At 40.1% G+C, this 21,464-nt stretch overlaps 1 protein-coding gene across 1 annotated transcript in view; it reads right to left on the bottom strand.

Moving 5' to 3' along the window:
- Nucleotides 1-21,464, bottom strand: part of chd5 (chromodomain helicase DNA binding protein 5) — a 37,018-nt gene that overhangs the window by 3,009 nt on the left and 12,545 nt on the right. Inside the window, exons 4-39 of the mRNA XM_039611845.1 lie at nt 21,251-21,369; nt 20,437-20,678; nt 20,230-20,342; nt 19,934-20,060; nt 19,452-19,618; nt 18,240-18,458; nt 16,248-16,454; nt 15,613-15,824; nt 15,092-15,223; nt 14,764-14,872; nt 13,473-13,664; nt 13,049-13,249; nt 12,695-12,832; nt 12,392-12,513; nt 11,615-11,788; nt 11,366-11,507; nt 11,029-11,160; nt 10,774-10,891; nt 10,538-10,662; nt 10,122-10,368; nt 9,742-9,914; nt 9,366-9,540; nt 8,753-8,839; nt 8,530-8,618; nt 8,011-8,144; nt 6,659-6,803; nt 4,959-5,118; nt 4,779-4,858; nt 4,371-4,566; nt 4,193-4,282; nt 3,944-4,087; nt 3,241-3,349; nt 2,907-3,039; nt 2,552-2,747; nt 1,218-1,381; nt 410-536 (exon numbers count right to left, since the gene is read on the bottom strand). Of these exons, the coding sequence (XP_039467779.1) occupies nt 410-536; nt 1,218-1,381; nt 2,552-2,747; nt 2,907-3,039; nt 3,241-3,349; nt 3,944-4,087; nt 4,193-4,282; nt 4,371-4,566; nt 4,779-4,858; nt 4,959-5,118; nt 6,659-6,803; nt 8,011-8,144; nt 8,530-8,618; nt 8,753-8,839; nt 9,366-9,540; nt 9,742-9,914; nt 10,122-10,368; nt 10,538-10,662; nt 10,774-10,891; nt 11,029-11,160; nt 11,366-11,507; nt 11,615-11,788; nt 12,392-12,513; nt 12,695-12,832; nt 13,049-13,249; nt 13,473-13,664; nt 14,764-14,872; nt 15,092-15,223; nt 15,613-15,824; nt 16,248-16,454; nt 18,240-18,458; nt 19,452-19,618; nt 19,934-20,060; nt 20,230-20,342; nt 20,437-20,678; nt 21,251-21,369 (5,440 nt within the window). The remainder of the gene's footprint in view (nt 1-409; nt 537-1,217; nt 1,382-2,551; nt 2,748-2,906; nt 3,040-3,240; nt 3,350-3,943; nt 4,088-4,192; nt 4,283-4,370; nt 4,567-4,778; nt 4,859-4,958; nt 5,119-6,658; nt 6,804-8,010; nt 8,145-8,529; nt 8,619-8,752; nt 8,840-9,365; nt 9,541-9,741; nt 9,915-10,121; nt 10,369-10,537; nt 10,663-10,773; nt 10,892-11,028; nt 11,161-11,365; nt 11,508-11,614; nt 11,789-12,391; nt 12,514-12,694; nt 12,833-13,048; nt 13,250-13,472; nt 13,665-14,763; nt 14,873-15,091; nt 15,224-15,612; nt 15,825-16,247; nt 16,455-18,239; nt 18,459-19,451; nt 19,619-19,933; nt 20,061-20,229; nt 20,343-20,436; nt 20,679-21,250; nt 21,370-21,464) is intronic.

The following is a 21,464-nucleotide window of genomic DNA, read 5'->3' as shown; positions in this document are numbered from 1 at the left end:
CTATGACCAGCTATTTATAAAGCTAGGTCATAGGCCAAAGTGCACAATGGACATCTGCAGTGATGTGGGAAGATAGAATTTAGCTAATGTGACTGTTTAAAACCTGTGGGTTTCTACTCTTAAATGACTGCCTATTAGCATTAAGTAAGGATAGCAAGAACAATGATAATAAGTTGATTAACATGGATTCTTGCTTAATTAAAATGATCCTTAACAATCACTTGACTTATCTAAGCAGTTAACAATGAAAACTAGTGCTTCTGGGTTAGTGCTTGTAGCTTTTTATTGTATGTTTGCCAAGTTGACATCATTTACTGTACATGTAATCTCTCAGTCTATTGCACATGAAATTAAAATGCAACCCGTGTTGTGTTTCACATACGATATAGTGCAAAATGTTGATTGTTACCGCTGACGTAAGGTCCTAAGGGCATCTGACTGTAGTTAACCATAGGCTGTCCGCCTGGTCCTCTGAATCCCCCTCCAAAACTGCCGCTGTACATCTGGGAGCAGCCAAACCCACCTGGACTAAACGGCTGAAACACACACAAAGGATTAGCCATCCTGCTGTAAACATCTTTGTGATTACAGCAGGTATTCAGTAGGAGGTTTTTTTTCTACTATACAGAACTTAACAGGCTTGAGTTGCTCTGTCAGAGAAGTTTTCTTTCTACACCAGCAAAGTAAACACAGATAAAAGCGGAGGAAAGTATGTTGACTGTCTCATGGTCAGGAAAGCGTTGTCATAACAACCAAAAAAAGACTGTCAGAGCACATGGCCACAGAGACTACTTGGCTGAAATGATCCCTTGTATAACAGAACAAAACACACACTCTACAGCAGAGAGGAAAGTAAAGACACAACAATTTTTTTGTTAAATCCTCTGGGAGCAAAATGTGGAGCACAGTGGTGAAAGTAAACAACTTAAGGGAGATTTTTCTTTCCCCATATCACACCTGAGGGAAATCTTCCGTGGGGAATAGCGAGCCTAAGTTTGAGATTTCAAAGGAATAATGTGGCTGTGTAGTTGTGACAACGAAGAACTTCAAAGGTTTTGGGACACAGCTTTTCTTTTTTCTTAAATTTACTTAGCCAAGTTGCCCACTTCTGAGCCTTAACATGTTTTACAGGAAATGAGCTCAAATAATTTTAATTACGTTTTGTTTTAAGCTTTCCAAAACCACCTGATCTCCTTGACAACCACGCTCCATCTCACCTGCTGCGGTGGAGGTTCATTGCCTCGGCTGGTGAGGCGGCTCAGGATGCTCCGCTCAGACATCTGCAGGCGCGCCGACACCGGTGGGATCCTGGACAGCATGTTGGGCAGTCGTGTCACATCTGCTTTCATGTCACTCAGAAGTTCCTCCAGCTGGTTCAGCACTGCAAGAGCACGAACACACACAAGAGCAGTTTCACTTATGTTAGTATTAAAAGAAGGAGTGAGATAAAATGTCGGGAAAATGCATTTAAAACTTTTCCAACACCCTTGACAAAATTAGTGTGAACCTCAAATAATTAAAAAAGCTAATTTGTTTGTTCCAGGACCTGAAATTAACAACTGCCAAGAACTAAATGCCAAAACATTTTTCACTGGCAGACAAATCAGTGAGGGTCACAGTCAGCATCATTTTGAAACGATAACATTTTAACGCCTCAGTTTCAATCAGTCTTTGGCCTCTTCCCAAACTTTCATCCTACTAATCACTGTAAGCATGTTTTAATGGTGAGTCAAATTAACATAAAATGAAGCCACTGTGTCAAACAGGATATTTACTGGCTGCCTTTTAGAAGCTCTTCACAAAACAGTGGAGTGGAAATATCTGTAAATGCTTCCTTTGGCATCCTGTTTTCTATCTGGATGGATGGAATTTACTGCTGTCTCCATTTGGAAACAAAACATGTATTATTAACAGGTTAAAGTAGCTTTTGTGTACTAGTAATTAGTGAAATGAGACTGACACTGTTTCAAATAACATGAAAAAAGACTTTTTAAAGTGTAACTGCAGAAGTTTTTTCACTTGTTATAAATCTCTTCTAGTTCTAACCCACCCAAACACTCCATGACACGCTGACCAGCCACAGGAGCACGCTCAGTTAGAGGCTAAGATTACCCAAATGCACCACTGAATGACATACGTAGAGCTGTTTCTATTATTGGAGCTATTCTGCAATTGTTTGTAACATTTGTAATTTTTTATATTGGCGTTTTAACTTGTTCCTTAGTGTTCTTACTGTCTTGGAGCAACTGTGACCACATAATTTCCTCTGGTATTAGTATTCTGATTCTAACAACACAGGACACTGTGAAAGAAACACAAATATTATTTATTTCATAAAATACGTCGTGTCAGTTAAAAAATACTGAAGTGCTGGTAATTCTAGGAAGATTTTAGGGAGATTCAAGTTAATATTTCCTCCTACATCTGATTTGAAACAGAACAAAGCACAAACAAACCAGTTACTTTGCATCGCAAAAAGCTATTTTTCAGCACTGGGTAGCTGAATCTTGCCAGGTTAAACTGTTGCTGTTTTTGACACTGGGCTGCGGACCTTTGTGCAGCACGGCGTTGGCAGGTTTGTTCCCAGCCAGTGACTCTTTGGACAGGTGCTGGTGGGACTCAGCCAGACATTCCACCTCGGCAAAGCGCGTGTTGAGTGCCATGGCAGGGTGACTCGGGTCCTGGGTCATATTCAGGTAAGCTGCCCGCCTCAGCTGCTCCTCGATCACCAGAGCCTGCTCTAACAACTACAGAGAGGCAAAGAAACAAAGAGAAGTGTGTATGAAATGCAGACATAGCAGGGAGATGCAAACTGGTTCCATTTGTATTCAGATTATAATATGTGAAAAATGTATTATTGTTATTTTTCTGTTTTTCTTTTTTAAAAACAAAAACTCCACACTTGCCTTAAAGCGGCGAGCCAGGAATTTGTTCTTCATTTCTAAATAGTTGCCCTTATGCATCTCGGTCTTGAAAGGCTCATTCAGAATCGCATAACGTGGATCATTCTGAATGTCTTGCCAGCGAGCGTAACCATGTCTGAGATAAATTCACGGTCAAAGAAAGCGAACGGGAGCAAGAAAAACCTCATAAAATTCTTCAAATAAAAAGGAAGCAGGAAAGCGTAGTTTTACATCATCCTCACATTTTGTAAATATCAGCTCCGCAGCTACTTCTGTCATAAGTAATTACATTACTCTGCCATATGCTTCTCGCTCCTCACTCTGGAGAAAAGGATACGTCACGATGCCAGCCAACAGCCAGTAGTCATGGCGACGGTGCCAGATGTCATGCATCTTTCCAGAAGACAGCGCTGCTCGCTCTTCAGTCTGCCAGAGGGTGTGCAGCTCTGACGGCGTAAGAATAAAAACAGGGTTCTTACAAAAATACAAAGTAATATCCCATATGTCTGTAACACGTAAAGAGAAATAAGAGCATATACACACAAACAAAACTTATATCAAAACAAAGATAAATCAGTGTGACACCTGAAATAACCTGCAGAGATTCTGAGTAAACCAAAGAAAACACGGGAGGAAAGGGAGGAAAAGTGGGAGGAGAAAGAACCAATAGCTGTCTCACAAAATCAGACTCAGAAGACTACCTGATGAGGTTATAACTGACAATTTCTCCCAGTGACACAACATTTGTTAGTGACTTTGCGAACTCAGAGTCATATTTAAATTTAGGATTTCCAGCTGCAAGACTAGATATAGCATATATAGTATATATCTGGTATATTTTAAACATATAGCAGACAGATAAACCAAAGCAGATATAACAGATAAATTTGAGCAGATATAGCTGCTCAGAGTATAATTGATCAGCTTTATCTCATATGTCTATATGAAGGACGAATGTGACCAGAGTACTGCAGGTGACACCGGGTCAGTCAGCATCAGGTATATTAAGGACAAATAACAGAAATCGGATTGATTCTTACCTGTAAAACCTCCATCAGCTATATTAAACATGAACTTTGCTTTGAATCCATTTTTGTCTTCCTTCCTGCTCTCGTCCATCTCATCCAAAGTGTCCTTGTCTCCATTTAATCGACCCTCTAATGCATCTTCACTCTTTACATCATCTGCAAAAGTTACAGTTCATTAAAATAAATATCTGTGGTGTATATAGTGGTGTATATAGCACAATAATCCTCCATCTTTAATTTAAGGAGTCATAGCATGTTTACCTGGTTTATTTTCCTTGTCTTCAGTTTTTGCCAGAGGAGAATCAGTGTCTCCTTTTTCTGAGGACTTTTCGGTTTCTTTGCATGGCTCCACTGAGGATAGAAGAAAAAAGAATGAATAAACAAAGCACAGCCTTGCAGATGAATAAAATCTGGAGCACACAGATCATAAACCACTCACTCTTAGGTGAGGTGTGAGTAGATTGCGCCTCGGACTGTTTGAAAGCTGGCTCTTTTGGGTTAGCAGATGGCTCCGTCTTTGTGGAGGGCGACTCGGTTCTGTTCCTCTCATCTCCTGTTTTCTCCTCTGAGTTGCCCTTGTTCTCGTCACTGTCAGTTGCCTTCTCGGGTGCAGATGCTGGCTCAACAGTGGAAGCCTGCCGAGGGAAAACAGACAGGACAACAGAGGGAGAAAGGATAGAGTCGGTAAAGGGCAAAAAGAGACAAGTTAAAAGGTGTCTGAGTTTGACAAGCGTCTTCTGAGAATGATGAGTTATGGTTACAGTGTGATGACCCATGAGATGATGGACAAGACAATAAAGGAGAAAAGAAAGAAAGTAGTGGTTAAAGGGAGGAAAAAAGGACTCACTTCCTGCTCTGACAGTTTCTTGCTCTCTGGCTCTGTGGTTTCCTTGTCCTCTGCAGTACCCAAGAAAGACTCGTTTTTTTCTACATTCCAGAAAACAACAACTCAGCTCATTTCCAGTCATAAAGTGATACAGCATGAACTTTAACATTTAGAGGAAAACAGAACATGAGCAAAGCAGACCTTGTGGGATAGGAGTGCTGGGCTGAGTAGCAACAGGGCTGGCTGGCACAGGCGTGTTGGGATCAGAGGATACACTCTCATTCAGTTTCTTCAGCTCCATTCCAATGGGAATCAGATCAGGAGAACTTAACTTCCCATTTACATGCTCAAACTCTTGGACCTACAGTAAAAAAAAAAAGAGATTCAACTGTAATAAAAAGATCCTATACTTTCACTGCATGTCCTACTTTCTTTAAATAAGGCATTAGGAAGAACTCTATTATAAAATTATAAAGTACATGTAGCATAATTAAGCACTAGTAAAATATTAATTCTGGCTCAAGCCAGATGGACCAGCTCATTTTAACTTCAAACTTAGCCTAGTTATCATGGCAACTCGGTTTTTCAACACGTTTTAAAAACTTTATTTGCCACAGGCCATGCACAAAAACATTAATAGAAAATCTAATTTTAAACTGCTCTCATAAGGGAAGAGTTGTATTCTGCCAGCTGTAGCTACTTGCTAATCTCTATCTGTAGTACTTGAGCAGGTAATACAGTAATATTATACTTTTTAAAAATACTGTAATCATAAAAATAAAGGCTACAAGTTTACTATGTGTAGATTTAAATAAATTAATTAATATAGCTATTTTTATTTGCTTTATACAGTAGTGTGCAAAAGTCCCAAGCTCGTCATAACTTCTTTATATTTTGTTGTGAAAACTGGTGCAACAATTTATTAAAACACCTGTTAACAGGAAATAAAACATATAAAGACAGACAGTTAGAAAGGTTAACAGTTCAAATGAGCCTGAAAGTCAATATTTGGTATGATCACCTTTATTCTTCAACAAAGCCTAAACTCTCTTAGGCAACTTTCTTCTAATTTACTTAAGTAGTCTTCAGGAATAGTTCTCCAGGCTTCTTGAAGGACCTCAGAAAGTTGGAACAACATTTCATCACTGATCCAAGAGTGATGTACGTGCTGTTTGCTTGTACTCACATGCCAATTTTAGGCAGTTCTTACCCAAGTGAGTCAAAATCTCGATGCGGGATGAATAACTCAGGTAAGGAAATCCCAGAAAGTTGATTCTGTTTATCTGGAAACAGAGTCCAGATGAACAAAATCAAACTTTCAGTGATTTCCAAGTGACTGAAGAAGTCATTGAGAGTCTCTTCACCTGGATGCCATCCATATTACTTCTTTGGTCCCTCCATCCCTTGAGTTAGGTGTGTTTTTATGATTAAATTATTCATAGGTCAGTGTTAAATGACTAAATAAATAAAAATAAATACTAAAAAAAACAAAACAGCAAAAGAACTATTGTAAAGGACCATTTGTAAGAATTGTAAGAAGGTAAGAAATCAAGGGTGGCTCAAGAGAATTGCACAGTACTGTATAATATAAAGAAAAAGTAGTATTAGCCTGTGATCCTACATTGGCGAATATTGTGGAAACTGTATTTAGTAACTTTCTAACCTTTCTAAACACTTTACACACAAATCTTCATTCACTTCAGTCTCAGATGTATTCACTGCCAACAAATCTCCAAAAAACATCTTATTTTGCAATATGCATGATGTTCAAAGCAGGAAAAAGTTTGTACCCAAAGATTACCCCCCCCTGCTTTGGCTTCTTCCAAGATGGGCTGACCTACTTTTTCTAATCTCAATGTTCCAGCAAAGGATGAAAATTTCTTTGGCTGAATAATCGGTACCTTTTTCCTGACAAGGGACATGACTCCGATCCTGGTAAGAACATGCTGACGAGACAGCCCCTCGCGAGGGACTCCATCGGCAAAGGTCTCTGCTCCATCTGCCCCCGGCTCACATAAATGTCTCATGAACAGAGACACGTAGGCCCTGAGGAACACAAATATTTCTATAAGGTTACCAGCACAACCTCACATTTTCAAACCCCTACTAACGACTAGGGAGGTAGCAATGACCTTGTTTCAGACATGCACTCCTTTCCTGTCATCTTAACGTCATTCAAGAATGCACACCCTGATCGCAGAAATCTCACTGTTTCGAGGTGATACACTCTGAACTCAAACATGTTTCCGCTGCAGGCTCACTAAATGACATGACATTTTGGAGAATTCCCTAAATAACAACATCATGAGAAAAAACTTGGTGTGAGACGCCCATTTTCAGTCAGTGTATCACACTCTCACTCTGCCCAAACTACTCTCCTGACAGTATCAAAGCTTCTTCTTTAGGAAAAGACGATTATATACGTTTCACAGGCTTTTTATTACACACTGGACACGGTCCGAACACCACAGCGAGTGCTTAAGATGTTTGTTGCTGGAAGCACATATATACCCTACCTTTCATGCCAGATTTGCCTTATTCACCATGTTGTACATTTTTACATCTATTAGAAACTGAAACTACACAGATGACACTGTGTACTAGACAGGTGCACTGTTACACTACATCAGCATGTAAGCTACAGGTTAATATTTTCTGATCTGTTTAATGAAGCTTAGTAAAATGGGTATCCATAACTACATATAAGATGTGTCAACTCTAATTATTAAAGTAACTATCAATACATAGCAGACAGCTTAAGTAAAGGCTGATGCAGTGTAGTGAGTCGCTTTGTGTGCTGTCACCTCTGGCTCATTATGTCAGTGTTGTGGGGATATTTGAATAGGTAAAACATAATGCCATCACTTCAACTGACTGATTGAGAACGAGGTCAAAGTAATAGGTTTGCCAATAGTGTTATTTGCTGCAATAGCAGCAACAGGAGTGACATGTTATAATTTGCAGGCATAAAATTTTAGAGTTTTAACAACCTGTGGGCATTTTCTTTCCCACTGCTCCAATTTAAAGTGAAATTGGCAAGGCCGACCTTTACCAACTTGATATGAGCGATCTGGAGCATTGCCATGGGCTAGCAAACAGTGTAAACAGTTGATGAAAGAGCCAAGAGCTGCCACTTAATATAATGACAGGCCCCTCTCGAGAAAAAATTGCACTGTGTGAAAACAAAATTACAGCTGATTCAAATAACGCTACTTGTGTCATAGTTGAAGAATGAATAATATTAGGGCTTCACCTGAACTCGCGCTCACTCTTCCCTCTCAGGTCCCTAACCAGCCAGTGAGAGTTGAAAGCATCCTGAGGGGGCATGCCCCAGCGCATGATGGCATTAAGGAAGGCTTTCCTCTGACGAGCGTTGAACCCAAGGACCTTGAAATGATGATAATGAGAAAACAGAGTAATAGAGAGGTTTTAGATAAAGAGGTTATGAATTCAAAAAGTCAGAAAGAAGCAGTAGAAAGACATAAGAAGTATTCCCTTTTATATTAAAACAGTTCTAAATTATACTTGTGGATATGTGTTTTATAATGTAATAACGGGTGAGAATTTATTGATCCTGATTTCTCATTTTACAGAGAAGCACATGATCAGCTGCAGAGCAGTGATGCTTCCTGACGTGCTGCTCAAAAATGTAAAATTTTCTTCAAATAAGGAAATATTCTAAATTGACTGACTACAAAATGATCTGGTAAGACAAACAATTAAAGTAAGCCAATACACTTGAAGATATGTGAGGACTTCCTGGAATTCATACCTCGATACTGCCTCCAACCCGAGCCAGTAAGGGTGGAAGAGGTTTGTCTTTCTCACTCTTGAGCTGCCGACGTGATTGTCTGCGTCCTCCTATGTAGAACAAAATAAAGTCCATTGTCAGAAAGATGGGCACATGTAGGGACATGTATAATGACAGAAATAATACAGTAAGAATCTGTTTTGTTTATATTCAAATGTGGCTTATCGTGTTTTTTGCTGCCTACCTTCAGGCCTCTCCTCGAAATCTTCGTCCTCGTCCTCGGACCCCACGGAGTACTCCGACTGATTGTCTGAAAGATCATCCTGCCATTCTGAGCCACACATCAAAGAGAAACAGTACATTGCGTTCGCTTCTGTTGGTGGCCACCTGAGGGCGCCATGGCACTGCAGATTACTACAGACCACTACAGTCGGGCATGCACATACTGTACCACTTCAGGCCTCTGGAAGTGAAGTGAGGGTTGGCAACTATGGCAGACAATCACTTTAACTTTGAGTGTACTCTAAGCTACACTGAGCTTTAAAGTCTTTATTCACTCTTAAATAAAAGTTCAACTGCAGGACAACTACAATCGACAGGATGCTGAGCATGCAGAATTACTCCAAAAAGGAGTGCTTTGACACCCATTGATAAAACTACATAAATGCATGAGGTACAAGTGAGCTTTAGGGCAGTATAATGAATTCTGTCGCCAATAGCTCTTTTAAAGAGTTACAATGAAGAGGATACACCCAAATGATCCCATTTTGAGATAATGCCACACTCTTGTCTCTCTAATAAAACTCGGCAGACATGCTGCTGTTGATAGGGAGGTTCTGTGTGTCTCTTGAGCCTACCTTGGTCTTCCTGGGTCGTATCGTTGTAGTTGACCTGCTTTCGGATGCGTTTGCCTTTGCCCAGATTTCGCGCCAGATCTTCCTGCTGCTGCTCATAGTGGTGGCGAAGGAGTTTTTCCCAGTAGTCCGGATCCACGTTCTCCTCTTGCTTAATGATCTCTCGCTCTACCTCCTCCTGAATAATAGCACATTAGGACACATGCGTAAGTATCTCTAAAACAAGGCCTATTTTAAGCATGTTGAAGGTAGCGTATTGAGCAAAATAATTGAACTGTGATATAAATGAGATCTACAGTCTGCTGGTGAACTCTTCTTTTTGTGTGTGCGACCCCAATTATCATGATGTCACATGATGTGAACACGGTTAAAATCTCACCTCTCCATCTTCTTCTTTCACCACATACTGAGCCACCTTGAAGGAGCTCAGGTACTCATTCATATTCTGTATCTCTGTGTCTTCAGTGGCATCCTGGCTGCGGTCCAGCAGCTTTGAGATAGCATCATCGTCGTAGTGAATCACACTGCCCTCCTCACCATCTTTGTTATCACCTGGTAATGAGAGGCTTTTACTTAATAACGAGCGGAGGCGCTTTTGAGCAGAGAAAAAGTGTGTAAGCTTAGAAATGCTGATAGAAATCTATACAAATAGGTTTCTAGCATAGGAACATCTTTGACTCGGCAAACCCCAATAAAAATGGGTACGCTTTTGTTCAACCCTCATAACAGAAACATACGTCAGCATACACATAGACAGACCCATTGTTCGTGCTGCTTCCATTTCATCTTTAAAAAGCTCCTCAGTTCCAAACTTTAGGATGTCATCCAGTTCTTGTTTGGACATGGAGCCCATTTTGGAGCCCAGGCCAGGGCGCACCACCAGGTGAGTCAGCATCATTTTCCTTTTGGCCACTTGGGTGATTCGCTCCTCCACTGAGCCTCGAGTCACAAACCGGTAGATCATCACTTTCTTGTTTTGGCCTATACGGTGCGCTCTGCTAAATGCCTGTAACAAAGAGGAAGATACAAGGCATGACACTGGAGTGAAGAGGTGAAATTAAAGAGATGATTTTTTACTTGAGAATTAAAGCTCAACTTGTTACAAATTACAAATAAATAATAATAATTAAACATTTAAATAAGAATCTATCTCATATTCTATGTGGAGTCCGTACTTGGATGTCATTGTGAGGATTCCAGTCAGAGTCGTAGATGATGACAGTATCTGCGCTGGCCAGGTTGATGCCAAGGCCTCCAGCTCGTGTTGAAAGCAAGAAGCAGAACTGCTGCGCGCCTGGTGCTGTGACATAAAACAGAGCAGCGAGTTGCTTTGTGTGTTTAAGAGTGTGTCAGTAAGTGAAAGCCAGACTGAGACAAATGTGCAAGTGCACAAAAAAAAAAAACCCCTCACCATTGAAGCGGTCAATGGCTTCCTGCCTTAGACCTCCAGTAATTCCCCCATCAATACGTTCATATTTATAACCCTCAAACTCAAGAAAGTCCTCAAGCAGATCCAGCATCTTTGTCATCTGTAAACACAATGTTGGACCTTACAGCTAAAAAAACTGAAATTGTCTTTGATGTCATTCATCACATAAAACTGCCATCGCACAGAAATGGCTAAAATATAGACGAACTCTGGCACATACATTTATTTGAGTGTTACCTGAGAGAAAATGAGAACTCTGTGTCCTTCATCTTTGAGCTTTTTTAGCATTTTCTGAAGCAGCGTCAGTTTTCCTGAGGACTTCACCAGTAGGTTGCCATCATAAGAACCATTGGGTAAAACAGGAGCCTCCTTCAAGATAAAACAATCAATGCCAGGATGGAGATTAGCTCGAGAATCATTGCTTTCTACAGTATCTCTGAATAACATGTTAAACCGAACTCAGAAAAAGGGGCAGTTTTCTAGTTTTCTGTGTTGGTTGATATAAGTAATCCTTAGCATCTTAAAGAGATACTCTGTACTCTGAAATAAAACAAATAAAGTAAATCTGCATTACCACAGCGGCCACAGGGAACAGGTAAGGGTGGTTGCAGCACTTTTTCAGGTCCATCATAATGTTGAGCAGGGACACCTGGTTCCCTCCACCTTTGGAGTTCAAAGCCTCGAAGTTTCGTGTCAAGATAAACTTGTAATATTTCCTGCAGGTCAGAGGTCAGATAGAATCAGGAGAAGAAATGAAAATCACAATCAATTATTTTCCCATGCTTCCTTCAAAATGGTTATGCTTATTTTTTTTCAGGCTTACTTCTGCATGGGGCTAAGCTCCACTCTGACAATCAGCTCTGTCTTTGCAGGCATATTCTTGAAGACATCAGCTTTCAGCCTCCTGAGCATGTGAGGTCCCAGCAGGTCGTGGAGCTTCTTGATCTGATCCTCTTTAGAGATATCAGCAAACTCCTCCAGGAAGCCTTCCAGGTTACTGCAGGTCACATGGAGACGAATTACACAATGAAATGAAATTATATTAAAGAAAGCCTATTTCTTGATTTAAATGTGTTTTATTTAAAACAAGAGATCTATCTATTTTTGCTCCAGTACAATGCGCTGACTTAGAACTGCTTGAAAATGGATGCAGATAGTTTGATTCATCACAAAATGTAAAAGTGTTTTGGTCAGTTAGCTGTGCCTGTGACGTTGGAAATGTGGAACATGTGAAACTCCAGAATGAAAATTCTGGAGTTTAAAATGGACAAGACTCATTACTGGGCTGAACTTATAAGATAATAAGGAGGATCAGTCATAAAATCTATACCAGTTTACCTGAGCTGCACAGAAACTGAGTCTATATGGGCAAAAAAATATTAGATGATGGTGAATTTTCATTGGCTTTAGAAGACTATTAAAAAAGACTTAAAAATCAGTTTATACAGAATTATTTATTATGAAGTTATTTACATTTACTTTATACCTGTTTTTATTTTTTATTGTTCATAACATTATATATCATAATTTAATGCATGAAATCCATGAAAAAAAATAAAAGGTAGGAAATTATATACGATAGAAAAGAGACAGTACATACTTGAAGCGCTCTGGGGTGAGGAAGTTAAGGAGGTGGAACAGCTCTTCTAGGTTGTTTTGAAGAGGAGTTCCAGTGAGCAGCAGCTTGTAGTAGATCTTATACCCATTGAGAATTCTGAAAAACTGAGCATGAGACATTGTGCAAGACGATGAAAGGCAATGCCATACGCAGAGATATACACTCTCCTCTCAAAATTACTTCATCATCCTGCTCATGCATTTTTCTTTTTCTGTTAAAAGGATGCTGTTTCTGCTTCCAAAGCATATGATAGGATATATCTCAGTGCAGGCGGTGCAGTTTTACCTTTGATTGGTTGTTTTTCAGTCTGTGGGCTTCATCTACCACCAGACAGGCCCAGGTGATAGAGCTCAGAATGGCTTGATCTATAGTAATCAGCTCATAAGATGTCAGCAGCACATGGAACTTGATAGGAGTGTCTTTCTGCAAGGGAGCAGATCGCATGACAGATACGATGATTTAGTATGTGCTGCATGTAATAGGCATAAAATGAATTAAAAACAAAGTAAAATCATCCTTTATTTCATGCTGGTACAATTCCAACCACCTTACCTGCGGATTCAAAATGCATGCACTTGAAAAACAGTATTTTGACTGGGGTTTGGTGAGAAAAACATGGATGAGCATGAGGTACACTACCTTCATACGGAACACCTTTCGCCCTGATTTTACTGCACTGTCTTCAAAGGTGAACTCGTTCTCCCTGATGATTGCCCTGCTGTCTTTGTCTCCAGTGTAAGTCACCACATAGAAATCTGGAGCCCACATCTCGAATTCTCTCTCCCAGTTAATGATAGTGGAAAGGGGTGCGCTCACCAAGAAAGGTCCTTTGGAATGACCCTGACAGAGACCGGAGACATGAGGTTACTTCACCATAAAATACATCACATGAAGAAGAACTCAGTTTATCATTTTACTTTTTATGCACAATATTATTAGCTCTAAGTTTATATTCCCATTTATATTACTAACAGGTGCTTTATGAATTACACTCACAGAACCAAAATGTGATCTATGCAATGCAATATGGAAATGATAAAAGAGGACAGCCTTTCAGTCTTACCTCCTTATACAGCGAGTAGAGAAACACTATTGTCTGCACCGTCTTTCCCAGGCCCATTTCATCAGCCAGGATCGTATCTGTGCCCTGAGCCCAAGAGAACCTCAACCAGTTCAGGCCTTCCAGCTGGTACGGGTGTAGCGTTCCCCCAGTGGCATTAATGTACCATGGCTGGTGCTCAAACTTGATGGTGGGCTGATAATAGAAAAAGGAGGCAGTATCTTGTATGTGTCTTTCGGAAGGTCTTTCAATGCTTTTTTATTTTTTTACTTTGGCTCTCATTTTCAGTCCAGATCTTGTAGTTTTTGAACAACTTAATATCAACCTATGAATCATTTAAGCATAAAAAAACATTAGCATAAACATAAGAAAACTTAGCAAAGGACAAATCTGAAATTTTATCTTTATGGGCTTCATTACAAGCAATCTGTCACAAAAACACATAATTTGCCTTTAAAAAAATGAACAGTTGGACAAAACAAGAAGAGGGAGGCCTAAAAAACTACCAACAGCAGATGAACAGTATCTAAAAGTCATGTCCTTATGAAATGTGAAAAAATCCAGGAAAACGAGATAAGATCTGAGAGATGCATCTGGTGCTTCACCATGTAAAACATGGTGAAAACTCTATCATGGTTTGATCTTGCAAAAACTGCTAAAATTATAATTGCAGAACAGTACCATAAGATTTTGATCCAACATGCAATGCCATTTTAAAGCACTCTCAGTGCAGTAAAAGCATACCCGAATAGAAAAACACACAATGGAAAACTATCAGTTATGGATTGGCCTCCCCAGAGCCTGGATTTCAACCCTACTGAAACAGTGTCGGATCCTCTTGACAGAGAATTGAACAGAACACAGTCAACATCCAAAGAAGAGCTTTGAATGTCCTTCAAGAGGCCTGGAGAACTATCCCTGAATTATACTTAAAGAAATTATATGAAGGATTGCCTAAGAGAGTTCAGGCTGTCCGGAAGAATGAAGGTGTTCATATCAAGCTCATTAGAATGGTACAAACTCCGGTTTTGACTTCTATTCTTTATATCCATGTAGCCCATATTTCGTAGCACCTATTTACCATTTTCCAAACAAAATGCAAAGAAATGAGGGGTGACTCATACTTTTTCACAGTACTGTATATGTGCAGTTAAAATATAGAATCCAAGATGATCAGCCACGATAAATTGTAGCTTTAGATCGACAGCATTACTTTTGAAATGTTTGCTGCAAAAACCTGCTGCAGGCAAACACAGTTCAGTTGGCAGAAGTGGACCCAAATATCCAAACTTACATCTATGATTGGAGCATCAGGAGGGACTTCTCTTTTTGGATGGTCCTCTTTTAGTTTCTTGCCTTTCCTCACCACAAGGGGGCGCTGATCCTCTCCTAAAATTTGCTCTCTGAGAAAAAGGAAAAAAAATAATGAAGCAACAATTTCATGTGACAACAAATGACTCTAACGGTTGTCACAGACAGAGGGCGAGGATGAAGGGAAACAGCGGCAGATGTAGGCATATGCTTTTGTTTACTTTTGTGTGCAGGGGATTTCTGTGTTCTCGCTGTCATCTTCACACCGTGACAAACCTACTTGAAAAAGGTACAAAATACAGTTAACTAACCTGTGATCCCAGTAAGAAGGTTTATGACTTTCATAATCTGGGATGTCAAAATCATCCACCTCCCAGGTGCACTGGTCGTAGGGCAGGTCTCTCCACTTGATCAAGTAGTGCACGTCACCATCTTTATCAAAACTACAAAGCAGAAAACAGCTGCAGGTTTTAGAAAGTGTATCATACTGATCATTAAACAGACACTGAAAAACAACTTGACATGAGACCGCCATATGGAAGATAATCATTTAGCTTTAGCTATAATCATTTATAAGCAACAAAATAGAAAAAATATTCTAATTATTTCAAAAAGTAAGAAAATCTAAAGACCAATAACCTCATTTGTCTATGTGGTGATGAATAACATCCATCCAAAGAGAAATATGGGTGAGAGAGTAAAAGCAAGATGGCAACTAGTACAAATTAATTCAGAGCAGTAGCTTTGTTATTATAATTTCAGGTCTATAAAATTTATTGTATTTTAAATACATCCTGAAAATCCTGATCTGAGAGTCTGTGTGAGCAGCCACCTATGATTGAGTATCCGGTGGATAACCATCCACTCTGGTTTAATGCCATAACGGTAGAAGCGCTCCTCCATCGCAGCATACTGGGGATCTTTGCTCTTCCTCTTCTCACTGTTGAGCTCCTCCTCTCCGGAGCCGTAGTCATATGGCGGGGGCTCGTCCATGTCGTTCTTACGCTGATAGTTCCGGTACATGACCGTGTGGTACAGCTCCAACTGCACAACCAGCAACAAAGCAAAACTATTGGTTTTGTAAGTTTCCTTCAAGCACCTCCTTGAGCGAAGGAGGTACAAAAATGCATTATATTATTTTCCATCTATAACAATGAAACTGATTTAATTAGTTACAAAAAACCCAGACTGATATTAGTAAAGAAAAAGTTCCTGTAAAATAAATGAGGTACTGTGTCGAGCATTTGACGGAAAACTTCTCCATGAAAAACTGAAAAATAGATTGCTCTAAAAACAAAATAGCTAAAGGACATTGCGTTTTTCTAATATTATATTAAAAAGTAATAGATCGTCCAGTAAAATCCTCTCTTGGCTCCTTTGGTTTGTTCTATATTTAACAAAGAGAACACTTTGGCCAAGAAGAGCAGAAATGTTAATTTGAGACTGGACTGACTTCTGGCATCTCACCTGCAGTTCGCTGACCCAGGAGCAGTGCCAGTACGAAAGGCCAGCCCACTTAACAAAGAACTCCCTCTCTGGGCGGCCCTTGAGCGGGGGCTTGGTGAGCGGATCTGTTGGCTTGCCATCAGGTCCTGTAGGTGGTTCGGCTGGCAGCGGAGCTTCTCCCCACGTCCAGTGCAGAATCTTTTGTACTTTTCCTTTGAGGGGAGGGCACTGCAAGGAAAAAGTAAGGTTCTGTTACACACTCAGCTCTTCTTAGCTTCTGACTAAGTAACAATAATGAGTTTCTGTAAAAATATGAAAGTCTTTGACAAGCATTCACCCTCCTAAACGAGACATATTTCACATTAACATCAACAAGCTAATATGGCTGAAACTGCTGTAGGTGTGCACACTTATCAAAGTGAAAGAGGTCACTTTGGCCCCTTATTTGCTGTGGCTTTCTAACAATATATATTTATGCTTTATTCAATTATGTATCAGTGACAGCGCTCTATAATTAACATCAACATGATGTAAATGTGTCACATTTGTACTCCCCGGGCAGCATGACGTTAAACATCAAAGAGAAAAGACTGAAAAACAAAATAATTTGAACTGAATCACCAAAGAAAATGTTAAACTAAATATCATTGTGTACATATACAATTGTGGTCAGAGGGTTACTTACACTCATCATGGAGATGAATGTCACACTAATTTTGGGCTTTTAATGATTTTTTGAACTGCTCTTTTTCCAGGATGAATGGTGAATGAATTGATAGCATACATCTTTAATGACTTTAAAACAATAAGATTTTGGTGCACAAGTTTGTATTTATTTTCAATTTTCTCTAATGCACACAGGGTCAAAAGTATGCAAACATACACTCACTTAAAGCTTTTCATTAGTGGTGCTAAAGTCTCTACAATGTCTTTTATTTTGACCGGGTAGTTCTCTCTTTGCCAGCATAGAAAAGGATTTGTTTAACAACACTCAGACCAATACGAAAGTCCAAGGAACTTGGTGAAGCTCTAACAAGGAAAACTGTAGATTTATACAATTTAGGAAGATCTCTTGAAGCCATTTCTAAAAAAAAAAAAAAAAAAAAAAACCCCTGCAGATTCCAAGATCATCTGTTCAAACAATGAATCGAGTTTTACATCACTATGGATTTAGAAGGTGCTGAACAAAACCAACACCTTCAAGCTGGACTGAAATGCCTCCTAGAGAAAGTTTTATGGTCAGAGAATCAACAATTTGGCAAGCTGACCACAATGACAGTGTTTAGAGGCTTAAAGGTGAGACTTTCAAATCTAAGATTATTGTACCAGCTATAAAGTTATTAAAAAGGTGGACTAAGTTCAAGAACTTGAATACAGTGGAGTACTCCAACAAGACAGTTATCCCAAACAAACATAAAAACTGTTTTTTGAAATGGATATAGTGGGTTAAGATTAAACTTCTGGAATGGGCTTCCTAAAACACAGATCTCAACACTATTGAAAATGTGTGAAGTAGGCTTAAAAACTGGATACTTTCAAGGAAACCAACTAATTAACTTTACCAATTCTGCCAAGAAGAGTTGCCAAATATCCAGCCAGAATTATGCCTTAAGTTTGTTTATGACTACCAAAAGTGTCCTGTCAAGATGCATCTTGCTAAGAAAAGTTTCTCCACATATCATTGAGAGTATGTGGATATATTAGAAACTACAAGAACACTTTGGCACTGTGTGGATTATAGTAAATCTAAAATAAATCAAACTTGTGCACTCAGTTCTTGTTTAAAATCATTAAGAGTGTCTGCTGTACAACCATTTATGCTGGGGAAAAAAACAGTTCAGAAATCCTGAAAATCCCCAAAGTACCATTCATGGCATTCATGTCCATCATGAGTGTATGTAAAATGTCCAGTTGTTCTGACTACAACATTTTCATGAACCTAAGCCTAATTATTAGCCCTTTTAAACTACAGCAAAACAATATCAAATTCTACTGCGACTGAGATGAGCTTACCATACAGCGCGGACATAACCACTCCCCATTTGGTATCTCGGGAAGCGGCGGGTTGAGGCAGTGGATATGGTAGGATGATGGGCAGGTATCACAACACAGCAGCTCTCCTCCATCTTTACAAACTCTGCAAAACTCCATGTGGTCATCCTCTTCCTCACCTGGAGCCTCCTCCTCATCTTCATCTTCATCTTTGGCCTCCCACTGGATTCCCTCCTTCTCCTAAAGGACACAGTTGATGTGGGCATGTTAGGGAGTAAAACAAAGCATCCATATTCAATTTAACTCTAACTATGTCAATGTTTCAGACATAGTTTGAGATATTTGCAGAAAGTAAAGTTAAGATAACGAACATTGTAAACACTGAAAGTCCAGTTGTTCTTAATTGCGTGATTTCTTGGCTGTTTTCAGGTTCTGATATCTAATCCTGAAAAAGCACAGTTTGTTTGCAGTTTATACACAAAACCTATTCACAAAGTCAAACATTCCTCTTAATAGTCACACAACCTACAGTCTTTAAATGCTAATCACAAACACTGTTGCACGTCAAGGCAGAAATCAACTAACATCATAAGAATAAAAAGCCATTAAAAATAAAATAATAATAATGATCACAGAAAAATAACCTGAATGACCCCTGTCAGCATTAATTGTCTAATATCTGAGGTAATGAAGGATTTTAAGTATCTGTTTGTTCTACACTGGGTACAAAGTAACAGCGACCTGAGAGCAACTTCCTGAACTCAGATGGCAAAACATGCTCAGGATGGATAATAATGTTTTTTGCCTTATTTATCACCTGATTTCCTCACAGTGAGCACTAATCTCTCTGCCTGATCCCTGTGATTTCAGAGCAGGTGTTAACAATACTTCTGAGGGAGTTTCAATCCTTAATAGATGAAAAACCTGACCAGCAAGAAGATGTTTCAGACTTCCTAAAAATTAATACTAAAAATTGCATACAGTTTTTTATTAACATGGAAAGAGTTCAGCCTCGTTAACAAATGTATTCTCTGTTAACCCCGTTTTATTGACTCCGTATTCACATCACACTTGAGCTGACGGTTAAAGACTGTGCCAACAGTTCAGGCTGTTACATTGTATAGCCCTGGACTAGTTGCATCCAAGATATCACCAAAAATAACTCTCATGAATCCAACTTGGGCAGTCACCACCTTACAAAATGTGTCAGTCTGCTCAAACTAATGTACTTACACAGTGTGGACAGCTCCATTTTCCCTCTGGGGCCTTCTCCAGCTCAGGGTCCAGACAGACCAGGTGGTAAGCTCTGGGACAGGTGTCGCACAGGATGATCTCTCCACCCTGCTGGCAAACCTCACAGTAGTCTTGGTGGTCTGTCTCATAGCCATCACCGTCCTCCTCTGGAGAAGGTTACAGAATATTTAAATATGGGCAGTTCCCTCATATAGAGAGTCACATGGATATGGATGCATAGATTTAAAAAAGATAATTAGAATCCTCTATATAAAAAAAACTCTTAATGAGTATAAGCACACTAGCTGCTGTGGAAGACCATCTGCCTTTAGAAAGCATTCCCAGAATAAATAAAGCTTAAAAAAATACATTTTAATTTACTCATTACCCAAAATCAAACAGTCTGGTTCTGAGGGATTTCAATGGGATTTTAGAGGGAAAAACACACCGCAGAGCATGGCAAGAGTAGACAGTAAACATACTTTTCCTTTTTTTCCGCCCACGTCGGGCCTTTTTCTTGGTGGCGGCCCCCGAGGTATCAGAAAGCACAGAGGCACTGTGGATGCTGATGTCATCAAAGTCCGACTCCTCCAGGAAGTCCTCCTCACTCTAGAAAAGCAAACACAGAAACTAAGGAGCGCAGAACTACAGAAAGAATTAAGATAAACCAACTTTCACAATAAGTGCTGCAAACAGGCCGGTGGCTTTGATGTCATTCAAAGCATGGACTGAAAAAACTGAGAAATGAGCTGAGGGAAAGGGGTTCTGCAAGACATACCGAGGATGCTTTCTTCTTCTTCCCACTTTGGCCCGACTTTGATTTGGTCTTCTTCGGCTTGGGCTTCTTCTTCACTTCTTTCACAGTCTTACTTCTCTTTCTAACTCCTGGTCCTGGCACACACAGAGTCAGTCATGAGATCTGTTAATCAGATGGCATTCTTGCTATCGTTTCTTAAAAATGATCTCGCTTTTTATTAGGTCTTACCCTTTCCCTCTTTGGTTTTGGCTTTTTTGATCGGCCCCAGCTGAGAGCTCAGCTGGCTGCTGCTGACAGACGTTGGCTGTGCCACAGTAACCGTTTCCACTGCAGCAGCCACAGCGGCGGCCACAGCGGTGGCAGATGCACCTTTGAACGGGTTGTTGGCACTGAACTCTCGCCACTTGGCCCCTAACACTGTCATCATCTTTGACATGGGAATCTTCGGGTTCTTCTTGGCAATGAGAGGCCTGAATCAAACCAGGGGGAGATGAAACAACAATGGCAGCTTTATTATGTCACACTTCATTCCTGTTAATAGAAGCTCTACTTCCCACAGCACTGGAGGGAACTGGGTCTTGATTTGCTGACACTCCACTGCCCCTTAAGTTTTATTCTCCCTGCTTTGCTGTGTGCATTTCATGTTTGCGATTTGTCAGGCAACAGCTTGAGGTTTGGCACGCTGGCCTGTGAAAGATAGTGGGTCAGAGCACCGAGTCCCAGAGCCTCCTGGCTGTCACAGGCATCCAGTAAGCAGCTGACTACACACAGGGGGCACTGCAGGAGCTCATGCTCCACTTTGTCAGAGCAGAAGCTTAGCCGAGCCAGACAGCCCCAGGTGAGACAGACTCTTTATACCAACAGCCGAGCTTTCTAGCTCAAACAAAAAGAGCAGTGTTTGCTCGTCACAACACAGTCTAGTCTCACAGTGGAGTTTTGCTGGAAGACTCTCAGAGAATGACTTTGACAGTCCAGAGAAACTGAGGCAAAACAAAGCACTTTAGCACAATGAAAGATCATCCAGACAAAATTAGATGCTTGCCTGAGGAACTGGCTGAAAGCCTTGTAGTTGGTAATGGTTTTATAGTCATCCTCAGTGAAGCCATACTGAACATCTTCAAGACCCCATTCGTGCATCAGCTGGCTCGATGATTTAGGCTCCTAGGGGTGTACAGATAACAGATCAACGCACATATGTTAATGATGTTTAATACATGAAATGTGAAGATTAAAGTTATTTTAATCTTTTACCCTTC

Source organism: Oreochromis aureus, linkage group 5 (genome assembly GCF_013358895.1).
Source record: "Oreochromis aureus strain Israel breed Guangdong linkage group 5, ZZ_aureus, whole genome shotgun sequence".
Classification (NCBI taxonomy): Eukaryota; Metazoa; Chordata; class Actinopteri; order Cichliformes; family Cichlidae; genus Oreochromis; species Oreochromis aureus.
This window is presented reverse-complemented; position numbering and strand designations above follow the sequence as displayed.